This window comes from Oncorhynchus mykiss, chromosome 10 (assembly GCF_057628025.1).
Source record: "Oncorhynchus mykiss isolate SJ-2025 chromosome 10, ASM5762802v1, whole genome shotgun sequence".
NCBI lineage: Eukaryota > Metazoa > Chordata > Actinopteri > Salmoniformes > Salmonidae > Oncorhynchus > Oncorhynchus mykiss.
Window position 1 is genome coordinate 50,620,596 of NC_143031.1, and position 25,645 is coordinate 50,646,240.

General features: G+C 42.1%; 1 protein-coding gene across 2 annotated transcripts in view; it reads left to right on the forward strand.

Moving 5' to 3' along the window:
* LOC110534212 (transcription elongation factor SPT6) overlaps positions 1-20,597 on the forward strand; it is a 51,331-nt gene extending 30,734 nt beyond the window's left edge. The window contains exons 28-39 of one of the 2 annotated variants that reach the window (XR_016483778.1): positions 969-1,111; positions 1,400-1,540; positions 1,745-1,940; positions 2,488-2,633; positions 2,776-2,868; positions 4,244-4,357; positions 4,634-4,758; positions 10,446-10,558; positions 12,431-12,508; positions 12,689-12,876; positions 13,176-13,423; positions 17,876-18,821. Coding sequence is in view for 1 of the 2 variants with exons in the window: in XM_021618930.3 (XP_021474605.1) it covers positions 969-1,111; positions 1,400-1,540; positions 1,745-1,940; positions 2,488-2,633; positions 2,776-2,868; positions 4,244-4,357; positions 4,634-4,758; positions 10,446-10,558; positions 12,431-12,508; positions 12,689-12,876; positions 13,176-13,423; positions 17,876-18,065 (1,775 nt within the window). In the remaining variant the exon portion in view is untranslated. Of the gene's footprint in view, positions 1-968; positions 1,112-1,399; positions 1,541-1,744; positions 1,941-2,487; positions 2,634-2,775; positions 2,869-4,243; positions 4,358-4,633; positions 4,759-10,445; positions 10,559-12,430; positions 12,509-12,688; positions 12,877-13,175; positions 13,424-17,875 lie in introns of both variants that reach the window. The other variant, XM_021618930.3, reaches the window with a different exon arrangement.
* Positions 20,598-25,645: the final 5,048 nt, after the last annotated feature.

Below are 25,645 nucleotides of genomic sequence, written 5' to 3' on the forward strand. Positions count from 1 at the left end.
GGTCCTCACCAGACATCACCGGCAACAACGTCGCCAATGGGCACAAATCCACTATCGCTGGACCAGACAGGACCGGCAAAAGTGTTCTTTACTGACGAGTTGTGGTTTTGTCTCACCAGTGGTGATGGTCATATTCACATTTATCGTTGAAGGGAATGAGCGTTACACCGAGGCCTGTACTCTGGAGCGGGATTGATTTGGAGGTGGAGGGTCCGTCATGATCTGGGGCGGTGTGTCACAGCATCATCGGGCTGAGCTTGTTGTCATTGCAGGCAATCTCCACGCTGGGCGTTACAGGGAACACATCCTCCTCCCTCATGTGGTACCCTTCCTGTAGGCCTATCCTGACATGACCCTCCAGCATGACAATACCCGCTAGCCATACTGCTCGTTCTGTGTGTGATTTCCTGCAAGACAGGAATGTCAGTGTTCTGCCATGGTCAGCGAAGAGCCCGGATCTCAATCCCATTGAGCACGTCTGGGACCTGTTGGATCGGAGGGTAAGGGCTAGGGCCATTCCCCCTAGAAATATCCGGGAACTTGCAGGTGCCTTGGTGGAAGAGTGGGGTAACATCTCACAGCAAGAACTGGCATATCTGGTGCAGTCCATGAGGAGGAGATGCACTGCATTACTTAATGCCGCTGGTGGCTACACCAGATACCGACTGTTACTTTTGAGTTTGACCCCCCCCTTTGTTCAGGGACACATTATTCCATTTCTGTTAGTCACATGTCTGTGGAACTTGTTCAGTTTATGTCTGTTGTTGAATCTTGTTATGTTCATACAAATATTTACACATGTTAAGTTCACTGAAAATAAACTCAGTTGACAGTAAGAGGACGTTTTTTTTTTTTTTTTTGCTGAGTTTACATACACACACACACATTTTACATTCTATGTAGCTAACACAAATACTGCTCACATACTCACAACCTTGTCTCTCCTCTCGCTCCCCGTTCGTCTCCAGGTAAGCTGATCACCAGTGTCGTGACAGGCATTGCTCACCGGCGCCCACAAGGGGAGAGTTATGACCAGGCCATAAGGAACGACTCTACCGGGCTGTGGCAGTGCCCCTTCTGTCAACAGGACAACTTCCCTGAACTCAGCGAGGTGAGATACCCTCACCCCATGGCTTCTGACCTTAAAGCCTCTTGCTCATTTCCCTCATTACCCATTGATGACTTTAAATGGTGGTTTTGGAAATAAAATACACTTTAGAGGAAACATCTGTTCTATGTTTTGGTTTGTGTTCCTCTTCTTATTCTTCTTCCTCTCTCTACCTGCCCCTTCCCCACATCTTCCTATTGCTTTCTGTCTCTTTCTTCTCTATCTGTTTTTCACTCGCTCCCTTCCTCCTTCTATCTCCCTTCCTGTCTCCTCTTCCCCTCTCTCTGCTAGGTGTGGAACCATTTTGACAGTGGATCATGTCCGGGCCAGGCCATCGGTGTGAGGTCTCGAATGGACAACGGTGTCCAGGGCTTCATCCCCACCAAGTTCCTCAGTGACAAGGTGGTCAAGCACCCTGAGGAGAGGGTCAAGGTGAGACACAGCTGCACATTCACACGCTATCTTTCTCTTTCTCACACACACACACCGTCCAGCACGGACACATCTGAATCAAGTAATCACGCCGGTCTTTTAGCTCTCGAGGACTTGGGTTAGAGAAATCTTCTACAGTTGTTTCCAGGAGTTAGTTGAGTTCCTGTACAAGTGTTCACCCGTCTCCCCTCCTCCCTCTCCCAGGTGGGTATGACCGTACACTGTCGCATCATGAAGATTGACATTGAGAAGTTCAACGTGGACCTGACGTGTCGTACGTCTGACCTGATGGATAAGAACAACGAGTGGAAGCTTCCTAAGGACACCTACTACGACTTTGACGCAGAGACAGAAGACACTAAGGCAGAGGAGGAACTCAAGAAGAAACAGCAGAGAACCAGTAGGTATACACGACGAGTACACAATAGTATACAGAGAATAAACTGTCCGAACCAGTTTGGGCTGGCACAATTACCGTATAACAGTGTAATCCACGGTTATGGATGAAGACTGCCCTGAAAATAACATAATGACATAAACACTTTTTGTGGGAAGAAAAGCTGACTGAAGATGGGACGGCCGGGCATCCGTTTCTGGTGTAACATGGACTCTACAGTAACATGGGCATTCAACTTTTTTTTGCGCCTTGCTGAAACAAGCAAGGTTTTGCAGCAAACAAGTCTTTGGTTGCCTAGGCAATGACCCCCTCCTTGCAGCACATGCAGGAAAGGAGAAGAGGAGAAAGTGTACATTAAAAAACTAAATATTATTATTTTTTTGGCTATTTCATTGAAGATTCCATAACCGTCACGGCCTTAGAGCCAGTAAATTGTACTGGGGCAGGCTTAGAACAAAAAAAATGTTTTTACATTTATTTGAACTTAACCTTACTCTGCCCTTTCTCACTTTCTGTGTCTGTCTTTCCTCCCTCTATCCACCCTCCCTAGCCTATATAAAGCGTGTGATCGCCCATCCATCGTTTCACAACATCAACTTCAAGCAGGCCGAGAAGATGATGGAGTCCATGGACCAGGGAGATGTTGTAATCAGGCCCAGCAGCAAGGGAGAGAACCACCTCACTGTCACATGGAAGGTATGGAGGGAGAGGGGGAAAGGGAGGAGTGCATTCAATGAGTGTATTGACAGAGGCTTGTAATATATGTAATGTTCATTCACGGACCAACAGGTTAGTTAGTTCATTTATTATTGTTTTGGGATGCTAATTCTTGTTGTAGGTGGCTGATGGTATCTACCAGCATGTGGATGTGAGAGAGGAGGGCAAGGAGAACGCCTTCAGCCTGGGACACACACTCTGGATCTACACAGAGGTACCTCAGTGGCACACGCGCAAAGTGTGTACGTGCGTGCATTATTCACATGCTTAAAGAGATCTGACCAAATTCACATAGAAAAGTGAGTTATAGGTCTGTCATTGAAAGCAAGTTTGATAAGCGGAAGATCCTTTCTATGTGCGGTATTTCTATGCTTCCTGTCCATACGTGTTTGTTTTTTTGCGTCTTTTTACTTTAGGTCAAACTGCTGAAAATACGATATTTCTAGTTATTTAAAATATATTTCACATTGGATTATAGTAAGATGATTCTCTACTACACCCTACATTGCTTTTTGTCACGTAAACAGTAATTAGGCAAACATTTAAAAAGTTTAGCAACCAGGCAATATAGGGGTAAGGACTTGGCTCATTCGGTCGTCAGTTGAATGGATGGTGTTTCCTCCGACACATTGGTGCGGCTGGGTTCCGGGTTAAGCGGGTGGGTGTTAAGAAGCACAGTTTGGCGGGTCATGTTTCGGAGGACACATGACTCGATCTTCGCCTCCCGAGCCCATTGGGGAGTTTCAGCGATGAGATTGAAATTGAGGAGAAAAAGGGGATAAAATACAAAAAAATAAATGCATTCAAACTGAAGAAATACTAAACCGAAATGAATCAGAGGTGCGGGAGGCTGCCTTAATCAATATCCACGTCGTCAACGCCTGGGGAGCAGTTGTTGTTGGGGGTTAACTGCCTTGCTCTCTCAAATTTGTTGATAAAAATTCATGTAACGAGTAATCCAGGAATGTTATGGGTTAATTGACCAGAGAAAAATAGCAACTACAGATCGCAATGGCTAGATTAATTCCAGATACTAGGGGTCCGCGGAGCTCCTCCTCACCACTCTATGGCAGAATGTTTTCTATATATTTTTCCTTTTAAGGGATAGTTCACCCACAATACAAAATTACATATTGGTTTCCTTACCCTGTAAGCAGTCTATGGACAAGGTATGACAGCAATCCAAAAATGTTTCCACATGCTAACGTTTTAGCATTTGTGGCACAAATCACATTCAAGTCATGGGACCGAGATTGGCATTTTTAGCTCCTCATGTTCAAATCATCTATAAGTGACTTTGCTGAGCTTCACAGTCAATTTTACGCCATACAAAGTTGATTTACTGTTTAACTGATTATTATTTTTTTTAATGCAAGACAAGCGAGCAAAAAAAAATGTATGTATGAAAAAAGTCTAAGCAATTTAGACATTTTGTAAAATACTAAACAACCTCAGTACAACACCTAGTGACCTTAGACTTGAGATATAATGGTGTTGGAATGACCGTCACGGCCATTTGGGTCAACTGTCCATTTAATTGTGTTTTGAATCTCAAAAAAATATTTCTTTCTTTTTCTCTCTATCTGTAGGAGTTTGAGGATCTTGATGAGATCACAGCTCGTTATATTCAGCCAATGGCAGCGTTTGCTCGTGACCTCCTGGGACATAAGTACTTCCAGGACTGTAACGGAGGGGACAAGAAGGTAGGTAATGGTGGTGTGAATATTGTCATAACCACGGGAAGTGGCACAGAGTATTTGTGTTTATTTTTGATCGACCTCAAGTATCTCACAAGAGTATTTGTTTTACAAAGACTTACAAAGAAACAAACCTCCTTTCTGTCTATAAAACATGTTTAATCTCTCCAGTGACAATTGTTTGATTCTATTGTTCTCTATTTATAGAGCTACATATCTTTTTATTCATCCACTCATCTTTTCTGACCCTCTTTCTTTCTCTCCCTCCCTCGGTCTGTGTAGAAAATGGAGGAGTTGTTGATTAGGTGTAAAAAGGAAAAGCCTGCGTTCATCCCCTATTTTGTCTCAGCCTGTAAAGACCTGCCAGGGAAGTTCATACTGGGGTACCAACCTCGCGGAAAACCACGGTGAGTTACCATGACTACAGCTAACTAACCCTAACCATGCTGGGTTACCATGACTACACTTAACTAGCCCAAACCACTGTGAGTAAGCATGACTACAGCTAACTAACCTTAACCCAAACCACAGTGAGTTACCATGACTACAGCTAACTAACCCTAAACCCTCTCCCCTTATCAAGCCATTGCTCTTTACCCAAACCATGATGAGTTAAAAAAAAAATAATAATAATTGCACACCACAAATAACAATAACTGTGTTTATAAACATGGCCATCAACTTTGCCACTACAGCATGCTTTTGTGGCACAGTTGATGCCACGCAGGGCTACGTGTCAGAAGGTTGAGGGTTCACCGACCACCACAGACGAGCTAACTCTCCCTGCCTGTTTCATTAGGCCTATACTGCGATCAGAGCTGGCTGCAGACAATGATCAGCTAGGTGGGAATTAGATTTTCAACATTTTGATGCCATATTTATAATTATATAACATCTATGCAACAAGTTTTCGACCAACAGGTTGCTGTGCCAATGCACCACACAACCAATAAACAAAGAATACCGAATTCTGGCGCTTCAATATCATGGTTTGCGTTTTCAACACCACAATAAATAGACTGTCAATGTCGACAAACAGAAAATACATCCCTGCCGACCCAATACCGAAGGCTTGGCTTGACAATCTCTGAATGTCATTAAACGTTTTGGTGTTTTGTAACAGATGTCTCTTTCTATTCATCATGGCCACTGCAACAGTTTGGATTGATTGATTTTGTATTTTTCAGTTAAAAAAATTACATAAACACACAGTATAACGATTTTTTTTCAAAAGTGACTGTGATTACATAAATACAGTGCATTCGGAAAGTATTCAGACCCCTTGAATTTTTCCACATTTTGTTACGTTACAGCCTTATTCTAAAATAGATTAAATTGTTGTTTTCGCTCATCAATCTACACACAATACCCCATAATGAAAGCAAAAAAACGCTGTTTTTTGTTGTTGAAATTGTTCTAACTTTATTAAAACGTCAATATTACATTTACATAAGTATTCAGACCCTTTACTCAGTACTTTGTTGAAGCACCTTTGGCAGTGATTACAGCCTCAAGTCTTCTTGGGTATGACGCTATAAGCTTGGCACACCTGTATTTGGGGAGTTTCGCCCATTCTTCTCTGCAGATCCTCTCAACCTCTGTCAGGTTGAATGGGGAGCGTTGCTGCTCAGCTATTTTCAGGTCTCTCCAGAGACGTTAGATCAGTTTCAAGTCTAGGCTCTGGCTGGGCCACTCAAGGACATTCAGAGACATCAAATTTTATTGGTCACATACACATGTTTAGCAGATATTATTGCGGGTGGAGCGAAATGCTTGCGTTTCTAGCTCCAATGCTGTAATACCTAACAATTTCACAACAAAAATAAAGGAATGGAATTAAGAATATATACACTATCGTTCAAAAGTCCACTAAAATAACATTACATTGATCAGAAATACTGTGTTGACATTAATGTTGTAAATGACTATTGTAGCTGGAAACTGCAGATTTTTTTTATTTTTTATGGAATATCTACATAGGCGTACAGAGGCCCCTTATCAGCAACCATCACTCCTGTGTTCCAATGGCACGTTGTGTTAGCTAATCCAAGTTTATCATTTTAAAAGGCTAATTGATCATTAGAAAACCCCTTTGTATTTATGTTAGCACAGCTGAAAACTGTCATGCTGATTAAAGAAGCAATTAAACTGTCCGCCTTTGGACTAGTTGAGTATCTGGAGCATCAGCATTTGTGGGCTCGATTACAGGCTCAAAATGTCCAGAAACAAAGAACTTTCTTCTGAAACTCGTCAGTCTATTCTTGTTCTGAGAAATGAAGGCTATTCCATGCGAGAAATTGCCAAGAAACTGAAGATCTCATACAACGCTGTGTACTACTCCCTTCACAAAACAGCGCAAACGGGTTCTAAACAGAATAGAAAGAAGAGTGGGAGGCCCCGGTGCACGACTGAGTAAGAGGACAAGTACATTAGTGTCTAGTTTGAGAAGGACACCTCACAATTCCTCAACTGGCAGCTTCATTAAATTATACTCGCAAAACACCAGTCTCAACATCAACAGTGAAGAGGCGACTCTGGGATGCTGGCCTTCTAGGCAGAGTTCCTCTGTCCAGGGGCTGTGTTCTTTTTCCCATCTTAATCGTTTATTTTTATTGGCCAGTCTGAGATATGGCTTTTTCTTTACAACTCTGGGGTTCAGACCCAGGGCCTTGAGCTTAATGATGAGCTTGGAGGGTACTATGGTGTTGAATGCTGAGCTCTAGTCAATGAACAGCGTTCTTACTTGCACCGAAATGACATTTTTGGCCGATACCTATATCTGATATTTCCTTGCCAAAAAAAACTGTTACCGATAACCCATATTTAAAATTATAGCGGCCTTTTAAGCGTTCTAGTACAGTTAAATAGTTAACACACACACATGGACACAGCGGTCTAAGGCACTGCATCTCAGTGAAAGAGGCATCACTACAGTCCCTGGATCGAATCCAGGCTGTATCACATCCGGCCATGATTGGGAGTCCCATAGGGTGGCGTGCAATTGGTCCATGTTTGGCCGGGGTAGGCCAAAACGTTATTTTGTTGGCATTTATGTATGTCCTCATTACCAGGAAAACACAATCAAAAACAATTTCTTTAACTTTCTGTTCTGCTTCATTGTTAATTTGTTCAGTCATTTCATTCTCAACCAGGATTTCTTAATACATGTCAAACAGTGAAGTTTCAGCTCTGTCTGTCAGTGGCCTCTCTTCCTCGGTGCGCACTGTCACTGTGTTTGTTTCCATCTTGTCCAGCTGTGTATGTAACATTTCACGTAAACCCTGTTTCTTGTCTGCATTGAAATAGCGGTCCTTGTACCTAGCATCAAGCATGGTGGCGTTTTGTTGAGCTGGCGTTTCAATTAAAGGTCGACCAATTATGATTTTTCAACACCGATACCGATTATTGGAGGACCAAAAAAAGTCAATACCGATTAATCTGACGTTTTTTTTGTGGGTTTTTTGTAATAATGACAATTACAACAATACTGAATGAACACTTCTTTTAACTTAATATAATATATCAATAAAATCGATTTAGCCTCAAATAAATAATGAAACATGTTCAATTTGGTTTAAATAATGCAAAAACAAAGTGTTGGAAGAGAAAGTAAAAGTGATATGTGCCATGTAAAAAAAGCTACCGTTTGAGTTCCTTGCTCAGAACATGAGAACATATGAAAGTTGGTGGTTCCTTTTAACATGAGACTTCAATATTCCAAGGTAAGAGGTTTTAGGTTGTAGTTAATATAGTATTTATCGGACTATTTCTCTCTATACCATTTGTATTTCATATACCTTTTCATATACCGTATGTTCTTATAGGCACTATAGTATTGCCAGTGTAACCGTATAGGTTACGTCCCTCTCCTCGCCCCTACCTGGGCTCGAACCAGGAACACATCGACAACAGCCACACTCGAAGCAGCGTTACCCATCGCTCCACAAAAGCCGCGGCCCTTGCAGAACAAGGGGAATAACTACTCCAAGTCTCAGAGCGAGTGGCGTTTGAAACGCTATTAGCGCACACCCAGCTAACTAGCCATTTCACATTGGTTACACCAGCCATTAGGCTGATAGGCTTGAAGTCATAAACAGTGCTGTGCTTGCGAAGAGCTGCTGGCAAAACGCACAAAAGTACCATCGCTCAGTCAGACTGCTCTATCAAATCATAGACTTAATTATTACATAATAACACACAGAAATACGAGCCTTTGGTCATTAATATGGTCAAATCCGGAAACAAAATGTTTATTATTTCAGTGAAATACAGAACCGTTCGGTATTTTATCTAATGGGTGGCTTCCCGAAGTCTAAATATTCTTGTTACATTGCACAACCTTCAATGTAATGTCATAATTATGTAAAATTCTGGCAAATTAGTTCGCAATGAGCCAGGCTGCCCAAACTGTTGCATATACCTTGACTCTGCGTGCAATGAACGCAAGCGAAATGACACAATTTCAACCGGTTAATATTGCCTGCTAACCTGGATTTATTTTAGCTAAATATGCAGGTTTAAAAATAAATACTTCTGTATATTGATTTTAAGAAAGGCATTGGTGTTTATGGTTAGGTACAGTCGTCCAACAATTGTGCTTTTTTCGCAAATGCGCCATTGTATATCATCCCCCAGCGTTGCATCGATTATATGCAACGCACGACACACAAGATGAACTAGTAATATCATCAACCATGTGTTGACTAGTGATTATGATTGATTGATTGTTTTTTATAAGATAAGTTTAATGCTAGCTAGCAACTTACCTTGGCTTCTACTGCATTCGCGTAACAGGCAGGCTCCTCGTGGAGTGCAATGAGCGGCAGGTGGTTAGAGCGTTGAACGAGTTAACTGTAAGGTTGCAAGATTGGATCCCCCGAGCTGACAAGGTGAAAATCTGTCGTTCTGTCCCTGAACAAGGCAGTTAACCCACTAGGCCGTCATTGAAAATAAGAATGTGTTCTTAACTGACTTGCCTAGTTAAATTAAGGTAAATAAAAAATATATTAAAAAATCGGTGCCCAAAAATATTGATTTCCAATTGTTATGAAAACTTTAAATCGGCCCTAATTAATCGGCCAGTCCAATTAATCGGTCAACCTCTAGTTTCAATGCCACGACAGAGGGTATCACATCTGCTGCAGGCGCAGTTGATGAGCTTATTTCACGAGTCAGTTGTTAGAATGGAGCGAGCTTGTGTGTTCATGTTTCCAAGTTTCAAACATGTTCGCAAATGCCATTAAAATGGCAGCAGCGATATGACAACCAGCACATTCATGAGTATGAAATACGACTTTCCTCAGTACGAAATCTGAATTGTTCAATGTGGTCTCTCTAACATATTAACATTATATCCAAAAAGTCTGATTTTGTAACCTAATACATTCGATAATAAGCACTGAGCTCTGTTGACAGAGCGGTGTGCTTTTTCGCAACTACTTTTGATGATTTTAGATGATGTGGTCATCTGCAAAGTTGTTTCTGTGGGTCCCAAAAAGCTGAATTAACATGACACAAACTGATTTGAATGTAAAAAAAAAAAGCTTGCTCAGTGCTCCGATGACATTTCATAGAGATGCGTGTTTTGTGAGAAATCTTGAAAAAAATAGCAGGCATTTTGCATTAATATGAAAAGCATATACTAAAATATAAAAATACTACTTAAAACAATATAGAGTTAAGATAGATGTTATGTCCTGTGGATTCGCCAAAGATTATAAATTCAACTCGGAAAGTGGGCCTGTCACGTAGCCTTCATTCAGCCTGTCAGGTAGGCTCTCGATGCTGTGCAATTTTTCTTATGTTTGTCCACGTTTTTTCCTCTGGCCTCTAATTTTGGCCGTCATGCAAGGGTAAAAACAAACTTTTGAACGGATTATGATAGAGATGAAGTTTGGACCATTGGTTTTCCTAGGGGATTATCTACACAATTAACGTTATTTAACTCATTGGTCAAAATATGCGTTTTTGATTTGACACCCTCGACTAAACTCTAAACCTTTTAACTAATACAGTTTGGAGCAGCTGACTGTTCTGAGTGAGGTGATGTGTTGTATCTGAATCTGTCTTGTTGTCCTCTGCTCTGTCTCTGCAGTGTTGAGTTTGTGACCATCAGTCCTGACGGGTTCCGCTACCGCTCCCAGATGTTCCCCACAGTTAACGGACTGTTCCGCTGGTTCAAAGACCACTTCCAGGAACCGGTACCAGGTATGATGGTCGTTCCACGAGTAGAGTACATTTTGGGTAGTGTAACTTGATAAAAAAACAAAAAAAACACTTAATTTCACCTGATGTTAACATTCTGTCATGTTTTCCCATCTCAAGGGTTTTAAATGAAATAAAATACTATAGAAAGTGCTAGGGTTGGGCCGTATCCAGATTTTCATACCATCCTACTCATCACGGGATTTAAGATATTACCATTTTAGTACACAAGGGACGGTAAACCGCAAAAACATTTAATATTACCAGAAAGCTAACAAAATTAGCACGAGTAATAGTGCATTTCCGTGGAGGCTGCTAGCTAAATATGCTAACAAGTGCAAACAAAAATAAACTAATTGCAAAGACAGGCAATCCGGCTAATAAAGTTATAGAAGTATAGGTAGTAGCTACCAAATGTCATTTTTGGTGAATTTGGACATTTACATGCGAATGTGAACGAGAGACCATGTGCAAATGACGAAGTTTTGATGCATGGAAGAAGAGCGCTGGCTCTGGAGCAGCATGTGTGTTCTTCGGCTTGCAAGCCTCCCCGTTTTTCCTCCAAACATAATGATGGTTATTATGGCCAAACAGTTCTATTTTTGTTTCATCAGACCAGAGGACATTTCTCCAAAAAGTACAATCCCCATGTGCAGTTGCAAACTGTAGTCTGGGCTTTTTTATGGAGCTTTTGGAGCAGTGGCTTCTTCCTTGCTGAGCTGCCTTTCAGGTTATGTCGATATAGGACTCGTTTTACTGTGGATATAGATACTTTTGTACCTGTTTTTTGCTGTTCTGGGATTGATTTGCACTTTTCTCACCAAAGTACGTTCATCTCTAGGAGACAGAACGCGACGGCTGCGTGGTCCCATGGTATTTATACTTGGGTACTATTGTTTGTACAGATGAACGTGGTACCTTGCTTCCTGCAATTATTTACAACTCAATTTTTACAATGAGACGCCGCACATTGACAACTCAAGTCTCTCTGAAAAAAGGGCCTTCTGATTAGTCTTCTTACCTAATGAAAGCCTATAGCCGACATAACTAAACAATACCTTTACATTCAATATTGTTTAGATAATCAAATAGTTTAATTGAAACTTAAATAATTCCCAGAATCGAATATAGGCTGCAAAAATGTATTAATTTAGTAGTCTATAGCCTAGGCTACTCAAACTTGACATGGCCTGGGTATGGTCTAAATGAACGAAAGTCTGAATTAATGTAATAATTAACTGATAATAAACCAAATTAGCCTATCATAAACAAATACCTGTTTGCACTTTAAGCTGACTGTATCAATATACTGGGTTGTTGTCCTTGTCGACAATGACTCTGAAATCCTTCCACAGTTAGGCCTATGTTAGACATTTTTGCTTGAGCTATGCTCGCCAGGAAAAGTACACTTGGAGGGGGGGGGGTGAAACATAAGTTTCAGCACCACATAAATAATGGACAGTTCCTTGATCCACTGCGTGCGTGACTGGCAGCCTATATGTCCGGAATTCGCCTCAAAACAAGCTCCTGAGTTTGTAAAAATAAAATAAAAAAACATCTTCATTTTAAAACTTTTCAGACCCGCAATATAATTGTTCTGAATTGTGAGCCGACCCGCAGGTTGAAAGAATATTTGAGGGTCAACTGTCGTGAACAATGGGTATCCGACCCGATGCAGGGCACTCTCACATACACCGCCCCAATCCCGCTGCAGTGTCAGCGTCTCTACCTCGCCCACAGGCTAGGCTGAGGTTAAAAACACACGTATTTCAATTAATTTCATGATACTATTCGAATAATGTCATTATTTCAGACGCCCATCTCTACACTTTATTGTGCTATTTTGGATTTTATTGGTTGTATTTTTGTCTTCAGGCATCACCCCCAGCAGTAGTAGTCGAACACGGACACCTGCTTCTGTCAACGCTACACCAGCTAACATCAACATCGCAGGTCAGACACACACACACACACACACACACACACACACACACCAGAAATGTTCAATTTGAAAATCTTTTTTTTTGGTGTCCTATCCAAACAAAGATAACCTAACAGTATTTCTGACTTCTCTCTCTATCCTTCCTTCCTGCCCTCCCCCTACACATCTCTGTCTCTCTCTCTGTCTTTCAGACCTGACGCGAGCTGTCAACGCTCTCCCGCGGAACATGACTTCTCAGATGTTCAGTGCCATCGCCGCGGTGACAGGGCAGGGCCAGGGCCAGAATGCCAACACCACACCCGCCCAGTGGGGCTCCAGCCAATACGGTTACACCGGGGGCAGCAGTGGGGGTGGGGGAGGCAACTCCTCAGCCTATCACGTGAGTTTTTGTTTGTTTTGGGTTTATAGCACTAAACGTTTTCCCAGTGATCCAATAGGCTTGTATTATATTAGGGTATAATTAAGGTAACTCGCAGTGTGTAGCACCCACCTGAGTGATGCTAAGGAAGCTTGTTGTCGCAGAAAGATCATCACACATGGACCATAATCACATTGGAGAGATGAAAACCGAAATAGTGAAATATTAAAAGTGGAACGTTCTCTTTTTTTACTGATGTTTGCCACATATCAGCTGATTGATGGAAAGACTGATTAATTTACTGATTGATTAATTTGCAGGTATTTGCAACGCCCCAGCAGCCGATGTCGACGCCCATGATGACCCCCAGCTACTCATACACCACCCCCAGCCAGCAAACCATGGGTACGCCCCAGTACCCCTCCTCCACCCCCTTGTCCTCCCACGGACACACACAGAGCAGCCAAGGGCAGGGCCACAGCAGCAGCAACAGTCACCATGGACACTCGTCCAACACACCTTCCTCCTCCTCCACCTCTTCCAGAGGACGCACGCCGCAGCAGCCTAAGTAAGTAGAGATGGGGAGTGTGCGTGTGGTTTAGTTGGATGCATGGTCATGTGTGTATAAGATGGAGTTTAAATTGTGTTCTAAGCCAAATTCCAAATGATGTGCCCCAGCCTCAAGGTTTGGAGTTTTGCACCCCATTCTCTTCACAGAGCACGAGATAGCACAGATAGCACTGCACCGTTGAAGCTGCCCTGTACCTAACCCTCTAAAAGACTACAACATCCAGACTGCCCTGTACTTAACCCAGCCCTCTATAATACTTTTTACCCTTCTTGTTTATCTTTGTTTAAACATGTATCATTGAAACCAAGGCTAAAGGCCCTGCATGTACACAATCATACAATTTTACATTTCCAACGGACTAAAAACATACAATATTTACAAGCAATTAAGAAAATAACTTAGAATACACAATGATGAAAAACGAACATTCATCAGTAAAAAGGCCATTTGATCTGCCTTAGCAGCACCAAAACATCCAACTTCATTCCACAAGTAAGGTGTGGAAAAAAATCTAAAAAACTAAACGCAGATCTACCGAACTCAGTGGAAACCAAAAAGATCTCTAGAGTTAGCCATTATTTTTTATATTTGATTAATTTAGCAGACGCTTGTTTGTCTGAGACTGGGTCTGGTAGCTCGGACTTCTCTGGGTTAACAATGAAGTAAGGTATGACAGAAGTTTGTGCAAGAGGGTCCCCACAATTGTCCCCACAATTGTCCCCATGTTGGGGAATAAGAGATTTCAAAGTCTAGGTTTGACATAAAATATGTCACCAAATTACTGTTCCAAACAATCTGATCATTCACCTAATGGTGGCGTTCTAAACAATTCCCATAGGAATTTCAAGGTCTTGTGCAACGTTGCCATGCCTTCATTTTTTGTCTAACATAAATTATATGCATATTAGGAGAGAACTGAAGTCTCTACCTATCCATTAATGTACATACAGTGGAAACGGCATGTGATCTTCAGACGCCTTGACTTTTTTTGTTACGTTGCAGCCTTATTCTAAAAATGGATTGAATAGTTTTTTTCCCCTCATCAATCTACACATAGTACCCCATAATGATACAGCAGAACCAGTTTTTGATATTTTGGCAAATGTATAAATAATAAACTGATAACACATTTCTATAAATATTCAGACCTTTTACTCAGTACTTTGTTGAAGCACCTTTGGCAGCGATTACAGCCTCGAGTCGTCTTTGGTATGACTCTACAAGCTTGGCACGCCTGTTTTTGGGGAGTTTCTCTACGATTCTTCTTTGCTGAACCTCTCAATTACTCTTCACTGCCACTCCTGCGTTGTCTTAGCTGTGGACTTAGGGTCGTTGTCCTGTTGGAAGGTGAACCTTTGGAGCAGGTTTTCATCAAGGATCTCTCTGTACTTTGCTCTTTATCTTTCCCTCAATCCTGACTAGTCTCCCAGTCCCTGCTGCTGAAAAACATCCCCACAGCATGATGCTGCCACCACCATGCTTCACCGTAGGGATGGTGCCAGGTTTCCTCCAGACACGACTTTGGCATTCAGGCCAAAGAGTTCAATCTTGGTTTTCATCAGCCTTTTTGGCAAACTCCAAGCGGGTTGTCATGTGCCTTTTACTGAGGAGTGGCTTCCTTCTGGCCACTCTACCATGAAGGCCTGATTGGTGGAGTGCTGCAGAGATGGTTGTCTTTCTGGAAGGTTTTCCCATCTCCAAGGAGGAACTCTGGAGCTCTATCAGAGTGATCAGGTTCTTGATAACCTTGCAGCCCATGGCCCTTCGCCCCCGATTTCTCAGTTTGTATGGGCGGACAGCTCTAGGAAGAGTCTTGGTGGTTCCAAACTTCTTCCATTTAAGAATGATGGAGGCCACTGTGTTCATGGGGACCTTCAATGCTGCAGAAATGTTTTGTTACCCTTCCCCAGAGCTGTGCCTCGGCGCAATCCTGCTTCGGATCTCTATTCCTTTGACCTTGTGGTTTTTACACTGTCAACTGTGGGACTTGATATAGGTCGAAGGAAAACATTTTGAATCTCATAGCAAAGGGTCTGAATACATTTTCAGTCACCTTGTCTGAAGGACAAGTGGATAAAAAGGTTAATGTCAAGCCCTACATGTTTATTTTTTAAATTCTCATGGAATGTAGGCCTACATTGAACACCACACATTTGCTGCCTGAATGATAGAACATTTATTAACATGTTAAAATGTTATGGTGGTAGGCCACTCTGGTTAAAACTGTTACTTAAAGCGTGTACAGTCTGTGTTCACAGTAAACGCTCACCTGAAGTTGCACAGAATTTTCTCAATGTTCAGGTTTGCGCTCAGCAGACCTGGAATTTGCTCACTGACAGATTTTTTGTTTTTGAGGGAACATTGGTTGGGGGTACTCGAGGACCAGGGTTGAGAAACACTGAGCTAGATCAACAGTGCATGTGGAGGATGCCTAATGTAGATGGAGAAAGAAATGCATTGCTTTACAATGACCATTAGGGTGTACCATTTCCAAGCCTATTTAGCCATACTCTATGAATATGACCATAGCACATGATTTATGGCCTTTGTATGGCATTGCCAGCAGTAAGATTTGAGTTTGATTTGAGCAGTAAGCTTTCAAATGATATGTCTCTTTCTGTTTTTCGGACAAAAAATGTGTGTGGTGGGGTGTCCCCCAAAGTCGTTGGACCCGGTACTTGCTTTAACAACCACTCGAGTTTAACAGGTTAACTAACTCATCAATTTACTTTTTGAAAGATGGCTTTTCGTCAATTCAGACACCCAGATATTTAGACGCGGGGACACAATCAATGTATGCACCGTCCAATGTTCTTATTCATAAATCGCCAGATACATTTTTAAGCGTTTTTTGGAAAATAACATATGCTTAGTTTTACCTGTATTAAGTACCAATTTTGGTTCAACAAAGTCTTTCTGCAAGGCAAAAAAGGCAGATTGTAGTTCTGAAAGAGCCTTGTCAACGAAAGGGGCAACAAAATACACAACCATATCGTACGCATACAATTGGAGGCCACAATTTCTTACGGATGTTGTTTATATAGATAGTAAAAAAATACAGGGCCCAAATTCTGCCCTTGGGGGACACCTGACAGCACCATCAGAATAAACACGTTGTCTTTAATGTCAGGTAGTTTTCAAACCAATTGCAGGTAGCCTGACCCAGGCCAATTTCAGACCGTCTACGAATTAATAAGGAATGGTCAACAGTGTCGAAAGCCATCAACAGGTCTATGAAAAGGGCAGCACAATGCTGTCTCTTGTCCATGCAATTTACTATGTCATTTATCACCAAAGAAGCAGCAGATGTAGTGACTTCGCCTGAAACCAGACCGATGGACACATTTGAAGCTAGAAAATATCTAATTTGAGTGAGATCGGGCAGTAAATATTCTTGTCAGAGCTGTCACCACCTTTGTGAAGAGGGGGCACATGCTTCCAGACCCGGCAGATAGCACCCGAGATAATTGTCAGCTTAAAAATATATATAAATGATTCCCCAATTAGAGTATCAGAAAGCTGCAGCAAGAAAGGATCAAGCAAATCAGCCCCAGTGAGGTAAATACCCACAACAGAAAAATGCTAATTTTCGCTTTTGGCAACATCTATAACCAAAAACAAAAAAATACATTTGGGGATAGGGATATTTAGAGAACGTGATGCCACAAGTTTATTTCAAATATATAGCCACCCCTCCTCCTGTTTGTTCTGTCACACCTGAAGATGTTGTAATTAGCACTGTCAATATCCTTATGCGGGATCGAGACATTTAGCCACGTCTCTGAGAACCAAAATATCCCGGCTCATGTCATGCACCCAGATATTAAGAAGGTCCAGACGTTGCATGCTGAAATGTAACCAGGGTTCTAAAGTGCGACAAAATATTTAGCTGTGTGACCAGCAGTTTTATTTTGGGAGTGCTATGCGACTATGAAAAATATCTTGCATATAATAGTTGTACTAATAATCAGGCTTCGCTGTACCATTGTTTCCAAGTGCCCTAGAGAAACAAGCCAGTGCAGATTCATTAAGGTCATGGTTGCACCATTACTATAGCGAAACTGGATTGTTTCTATCTCAACCAGGTCAAAGATCTAAATCATATTACTGGCACAATATTTGTATCTTCCTATATCGCATCGCCAGGACCACCTTTTACATTCGTAAGCAATGTCGTAAACGGTTCTAAAACTACTTGCACATTGACGTCGTAAACCATCTGCCCTGTACCTAACCCAGCCTTATAGAACACTACATTATCCAAGCTGCTTTGTAACTAACCCAGCCTTATAGAACACTACATTATCCAAGCTGCTTTGTAACTAACCCAGCCTTATAGAACACTACATTATCCAAGCTGCTTTGTAACTAACCCAGCCCTCTAAAACACTACATCCATCCAAGCTGCCCTGTACTTAACCCCACCTTCTACTCTGTCTCCCCCTGCAGGTCGAGCGGCAGCACGGCGGTGGACTGGGCCAAGATGGCGGAGCAGTGGCTCCAGGACAAGGAGGCGGAGAGGAAGAAGCAGAAGACCCCCAGGATGACCCCACGGCCTTCCCCCAGCCCCATGATCGAGAGCACCCCAATGTCCATCGCTGGAGACGCAACACCCCTTCTGGATGAGATGGACCGATAGAACGGGCTGGTGGGGGGGCACTGTATCCCCCCCCTTATCCCACTCCTTCCGAATATACCACTCACTCTGATCAACTCATCCATCCGTACGCCTGCCTGCCCCCTCAAAATGGACCCGTTCCTTTCAGATTCAGAGCCTCCTTAGCTTCCTCTCCTCCTATCCCACTAGCTAACCCTCCTTACCCACTTCTTGTGTCCCATCGGAATCCGTTTCTAGCTACTGTGTATCTAGCCATGATTGTCTCCCGGCACATCTCTTCTTCAGTCTATCACTCACTCTTTCCTCCCTCTTTTTTTGCCAGCCACATCATCCAGTATTTTATTTAGTAAGGATATTACCACTGTCAGGCAGGCAGAGTGTCGACACCAAACACTTGAAATAAACTGCTGACAGATGGAGTTATAGGACATGGACCTAATGGAGAAATTGTTTGTTGTCAGACAACCTTTCTCCTTTTCTTTTCCTTTTAATAACATGCGATAGGGTATGCTGTGCTTCCTTTTTTTCTCTTTGATTTTTAAGCAAAATATTTTTCAACGTTTAGGGGATGGTGACGAAAGGGTCCGATCGGTTGGCGGGTTGTTGTGTAACGTTCCTTTGGCTGTGTAGACCCGCCCCTTGCCACCCTGGTTATCAGTGGGTTGTGGCGAGAGGCAGCCGAACTAGCATTTCGAGGGGCCAGTCAGGAAGCTTGTCTGCGTTTTTGTATTGATGCATCGGAACTAATAAAGACGCTGTTTTCAGTATGAACCCTAACTCTGGACTGTTCACATTGTCTGTCAAACCTATGCTTATGCATATGAGTCTGGTATTGATCCCCCCAAAAATGTGCTATTGAATATTAAGAGCTCTGTCCTTATTTCAACTAATATGTGGTGAATTAAACCTTGTGATGATGGGAATGATTGAAACATGAGATTTATCCTTGTACTCTTCCATACAAACCCTACTGGTTAGTCATTGTTGCATTCATTGTACCAACCCAGACTTGAATGGTTTGTTTTAACACAGACTGACGGACACAGGGATATGTGGATGTAACATGGTTTACTAGTATGTCTCTCTTTTGATCTGTCTCTTTGGGAGACCAGAGAGAGAGCTACTAGGCTTTGTTCTTGTTTCTTATTCTAACCATGAAAATAGTACTAATGGTAACCATGGTAACTGATACCATGACAACACCACAAACTAAAGGAAGTAATGATTGACAGGAGCTGACAAGACAGTAGACTGTTGGGTTGGGACTAGGTTTTACCTTTGAACTTTTTGTTTTGCTGTGAACTTTTTTAGATCTTGATTGCTTCAAATACTTTATCGTTGCCTTTAAATCATCATATGAGCATTTAAGCCTCTTTTGGGTATTCGGGCGTTTACATCTATCCCTTTTTCATATAGTCCCTAGCCACTTCCCCCAACTCCTGCACCCTTAAAATCCACTCTTTGAAGCATGTCTACAATTCATCTTCTTAAAATCAGAACTTAAACCCTAACCTTAACCGTACTGCTAACCTTATAATTAAGCATAACCTTAAATTAAGACCCCAAATATTTGTTTTTAAGACATAGCCAATGTTGACTTTGTGGCTGTGGTAACTAGTGACAACCTGCATGTTGTTGCTTTCATCTTCGCCGTCATTGTTTTGGTCATTGGACTATTGGCTGTAGTCATTATCCAATCGCGTCGTAGCACTGCTCATACTACAAGACGCACGTCCAGAATTTTGCACGCAATAAAATTATCATGACGTCCGACGGGTCTGGAGAACGGAATAGCCATCAACTGGGCCTCCTTCATTCATCTGGGACGACAAAAACGAGGCGCAATAGTTTCGTGTATGCCTTGCATAAGTGACACAAAAACACATCTATTGCATTCTGGGGATGTTTTTTTGTTGACTATTTGCTCTGTCTGTATACAGTTGATTGAGTCGCTGATATATTGTACAGTTGTGGGCTTCATTTGTGGATGTGCGATGTTATACAAGGATTACTCCTAGGATCAAAGCATGTTCCACGGAGAATCCTCATTTTTATAATTGCTCAGGCTAATAATTGCAAATGAGGTCTAGTTCTCAATCAAACTGACGGGGAAAACAATGGCTTAGTCCAGGAGTATAGGTTTTATCTATAGGGCTGGGAAACTGGTCCCACGTTTCTATTTGCAATATTACTTGCTGTACCATCAGTAAGCCTGTGGTTGTTGACAGTGGGAGGAGAGAAAGGTGGGATTTTGTCTCTGGTATTAATTACACTGCTGATAACCTTTTCAAACCCTTTTAATACAGTATTTGTATTAAAACTGGGAGCCCCTCCCCCCAGTGTGTGTGTGTTATGCACACACAGTGTTGTTCAACACACACACATTTATTTGATTCTGTGTGTACAGTGGCGAAAGTGTACAGCCCCACATTTTTACCAAAACATTTTGGGGGGGTTGCCTGTCATTTTGGCATTAATATGTGTCACACATCAGTTTGCAAACAATGTAAAAAAATATATATAATAATAATAGTTAATAAAGCTGCATACAAATATGGTCTCTTTTTTTGCTTTCATGAGTAAGGCAGCTCCAAAATGCAGGTGTTTCAGCCTAGCTCAGTGCTTTCTGTGGTGGTTGGACAGCCAGCGGAAAATACGGAGCGTAGGGCTTGGTAATGTTTTCTTGGCTCAGTGTTCTGTCACTCATGGGGACACTACGTCACCGCCAAATCTAAGGGAACAGCTCGAACATTCAAGCCCCTTGGGTGCTGCCATAAAGTTACAGAAGTGCCCATCCAAGAAAGCTCAAGGTCATTGGATCACTGCATATTGGCTATGCTTGAATTGCCCTGCCAATGTTCTTCTCAGACCATTATGAAATTATATTTTACAATGTTACAATGTACAGTGGGGAGAACAAGTATTTGATACAATGTGGATTTTGCAGGTTTTCCTACTTACAAAGCATGTAGAGGTCTGTAATTTTTATCATAGGTACACTTCAACTGTGAGAGACGGAATCTAAAACAAAAATCTAGAAAATCCCATTGTATGATTTTTAAGTAATTAATTAGCATTTTATTGCATGACATAAGTATTTGATCACCTACCAACCAGTAAGAATTCTGGCTCTCACAGACCTGTTAGTTTTTCTTTAAGAAGTCCTCCTGTTCTCCACTCATTACCTGTGTTAACTGCACCTGTTTGAACTTGTTACCTGTATAAAAGACAACTGTCCACACACTCAATCAAACAGACTCCAACCTCTCCACAATGGCCAAGACCAGAGAGCTGTGTAAGGACATCAGGGATAATATTGTAGACCTGCACAAGGCTGGGATGGGCTACAGGACAATAGGCAAGCAGCTTGGTGAGAAGGCAACAACTGTTGGCGCAATTATTAGAAAATGGAAGAAGTTCAAGATGACGGTCAATCACCCGCGGTCTGGGGCTACATGCAATATCCCACCTCGTGGGATATCGATGATCATGAGGGATCAGGCCAGAACTACACGGCAGGACCTGGTCAATGACCTGAAGAGAGCTGGGACCACAGTCTCAAAGAAAACCATTAGTAACACACTACGCCGCCATGGATTAAAATCCTACAGCGCACGCAAGGTCCCCCTGCTCAAGCCAGCGCATGTCCAGGCCCGTCTGAAGTTTGCCAATGACCATCTGGATGATCCAGAGGAGGAATAGGAGAAGGTCATGTCGTCTGATGAGACAAAAATCAAGCTTTTTGGTCTAAACTCCACTCGCCGTGTTTGGAGGAAGAAGAAGGATGAGTACAATCCCAAGAACACCATCCCAACCGTGAAGCATGGAGGTGGAAACATCATTCTTTGAGGATGCTTTTCTGCAAAGGTGACAGGATGACTGCACCGTATTGAAGGGAGGATGGATGGGGCCATGTATCGCAAGATCTTGGCCAACAACCTCCTTCCCTCAGTAAGAGCATTGAAGATGGGTCGTGGCTGGGTCTTCCAGCATGACAATGACCCGAAACACACAGCCAGGGCAACTAAGGAGTGGCTCCGTAAGAAGCATCTCAAGGTCCTGGAGTGGCCTAGCCAGTCTCCAGACCTGAACCCAATAGAAAATCTTTGGAGGGAGCTGAAAGTCCGTATTGCCCAGCGACAGCCCCGAAACTTGAAGGATCTGGAGAAGGTCTGTATGGAGGAGTGGACCAAAATCCCTGCTGCAGTTTGTGCAAACCTGGTCAAGAACTACAGGAAACGTATGATCTCTGTAATTGCAAACAAAGGTTTCTGTACCAAATATTAAGTTCTGCTTTTCTGATGTATCAAATACTTATGTCATGCAATAAAATGCACATTAATTACTTAAAAATCATACAATGGGATTTTCTGGATTTTTGTTTTAGATTCCGTCTCTCACAGTTGAAGTGTACCTATGATAAACATTACAGACGTGCTGTAACGTGCTTTGTAAGTAGGAACCCCTGCAAAATCGGCAGTGTATCAAATACTTGTTCTCCCCACTGTATATGATCACACTGGTAGTAGATCTTTTGTTTTGTGGATAGGACGTCAAATCACGTTATGTCTACAGTAGCTCTCATTGGACTGATCATGTCAACATCATACTTTCAAAATCTTAGCTAGCAGTCCTGAATCAAGTTGACAATCTACTGGCAACCCCTTTTTAATTCTTGCCATAATAAGAGAAATAATGAAGAGAAATGATAGATAAAACATATCGGTGCTCATCGGCCGTTGGACATAAACATTACACCACAAGTTGGAAATGGCTAATTCAACAATGAGTGGTTTCAAATGAGTCAGTGGCTAACTGCAAGCATTGCATAGCAATCACTAGCCTGCTATTCAGTGGAGTGGCTGTGTGGTTCCAAATCTGGGTTTTTGGGGTCTCTTTTCCAAGCTTAAAAATTAAAAACATTCAACATTGGCCATGCTGTCAATCCAGCATGATTTCTGCCTCGCTCAGAACTGGGAAATCTGACTTCAGTGAGTTCAAGACAACTGGGAACTCGAGGAAAAAACTACCTCTGACTGGGAAAATACATTTTGAAGTCAGGAGCTCTGACCTTTTTCTAGAACTATGACCTGAAGATCACTGACTGATCACTGTCATTATGATTCGACCTTGGGTTATTTTCACAAGTTTCTAGTTGTCTTGAAAACACCATAAATCCAGAAAACGCCAGACTTTGATGACAAAATTTGCCCACGAAGGATCTCCACACCACCTTCCTGTTCAAGTGAGCACAGCACAACAAGGTGAGTCCAAAAATGTCTTGTATGCTGCTGCATAAATTAAGTAATATGCCAGGGAGATATGTATACTGTAGCTAAGAAAGTAATACTAAGTGTATGTTGGGATACTAACAGCTTACTACACATGTGCCTCACCCTAATAATTTGGTATATTTTCCCTTCTTAATTTCGCCTACTATTCTGACTTGGTGGTGCATATGTAGCCTATAACCTGTTTAGGGAAATACATTCATTGAATACTGTAAGAGCTTTCATTGTCTGCTTATATGCTGGATCGAATCGCCGAGCTGACAAGGTAAAATCTGTCATTAACCCACTGTTCCCTGGTAGGCGGTCATTGTAAATAAGAATTTGTTCTTAACTGATTGCCTAGTTAAATAAAGGTTCAATTTACACTGTAAGAATGGATATAATATATTGTTTAGTGTTGGGTTGTGTAGCGGCTTTTCTGGTATGCATCCCCCCCAACAAATGTGGTTTGCCATACCAAGTTGTACATACTCTTACATTGATTTAATAGTCAAAATGCAGGCCGAGATCTTCCGCTCAGATTTTCCTTTTGGAAACGTGACTTAGAAAACTTAAGCCTATGCAAAATGAAAAAGTTAAAATAGCTCTGTAGCAATGAGGTTTGTGCAGTAGGCTATACACCCAATACATGATCACTACATATTGGCTATGCTTGAATTGCCCTACCAATGTTCTTTGCAGACCATTATGAAATTATATTTCACAATGTTATTTGTTTTGTTACTTGTGAGGTGCAGCTTAGTGAGCATAATAATTAGCTTTTTTTACTGGACTGATGGCCTGTATCTGATGGTCAGTCTGAGGGGAAGGAGGCTGCCTCTCTCCCAACCCACCATCCCTTCTCTCCCCTGCTCGCTGCTGAGAAAAAGGGACAGTTTTCCAGCTGATGGTAACTTAAGTCACACTACATTATTTCTGCCTCATGCACCAATTCATGTTGCTACAGGACTGTTTTGCCAGCACAGACTGGAATATGTTCTAGGATTCTTCTTCTGAAGGCATTGAGGAGTACACAACAAAAGTCACTGGCTTCAAAAATAAGGGAGTCGATGACTTTGTCCCCACAGTGGCCGTACGTACAGTGCCTTGCGAAAGTATTTGGCCCCCTTGAACTTTGCGACCTTTTGCCACATTTCAGGCTTCAAACATAAAGATATAAAACTGTATTTTTTTGTGAAGAATCAACAACAAGTGGGACACAATCATGAAGTGGAACGACATTTATTGTATATTTCAAACTTTTTTAACAAATCAAAAACTGAAAAATGGGGCGTGCAAAATTATTCAGCCCCTTTACTTTCAGTGCAGCAAACTCTCTCCAGAAGTTCAGTGAGGATCTCTGAATGATCCAATGTTGACCTAAATGACTAACGATGATAAATACAATCCACCTGTGTGTAATCAAGTCTCCGTATAAATGCACCTGCACTGTGATAGTCTCAGAGGTCCGTTAAAAGCGCAGAGAGCATCATGGAGAACAAGGAACACACCAGGCAGGTCCGAGATACTGTTGTGAAGAAGTTTAAAGCCGGATTTGGATACAAAAAGATTTCCCAAGCTTTAAACATCCCAAGGAGCACTGTGCAAGCGATAATATTGAAATGGAAGGAGTATCAGACCACTGCAAATCTACCAAGACCTGGCCGTCCCTCTAAACTTTCAGCTCATACAAGGAGAAGACTGATCAGAGATGCAGCCAAGAGGCCCATGATCACTCTGGATGAACTGCAGAGATCTACAGCTGAGGTGGGAGACTCTGTCCATAGGACAACAATCAGTCGTATATTGCACAAATCTGGCCTTTATGGAAGAGTGGCAAGAAGAAAGCCATTTCTTAAAGATATCCATAAAAAGTGTCGTTTAAAGTTTGCCACAAGCCACCTGGGAGACACACCAAACATGTGGAAGAAGGTGCTCTGGTCAGATGAAACCAAAATTGAACTTTTTGGCAACAATGCAAAACTTTATGTTTGGCGTAAAAGCAACACAGCTCATCACCCTGAACACACCATCCCCACTGTCAAACATGGTGGTGGCAGCATCATGGTTTGGGCCTGCTTTTCTTCAGCAGGGACAGGGAAGATGGTTAAAATTGATGGGAAGATGGATGGAGCCAAATACAGGACCATTCTGGAAGAAAACCTGATGGAGTCTGCAAAAGACCTGAGACTGGGACGGAGATTTGTCTTCCAACAAGACAATGATCCAAAACATAAAGCAAAATCTACAATGGAATGGTTCAAAAATAAACATATCCAGGTGTTAGAATGGCCAAGTCAAAGTTCAGACCTGAATCCAATCGAGAATCTG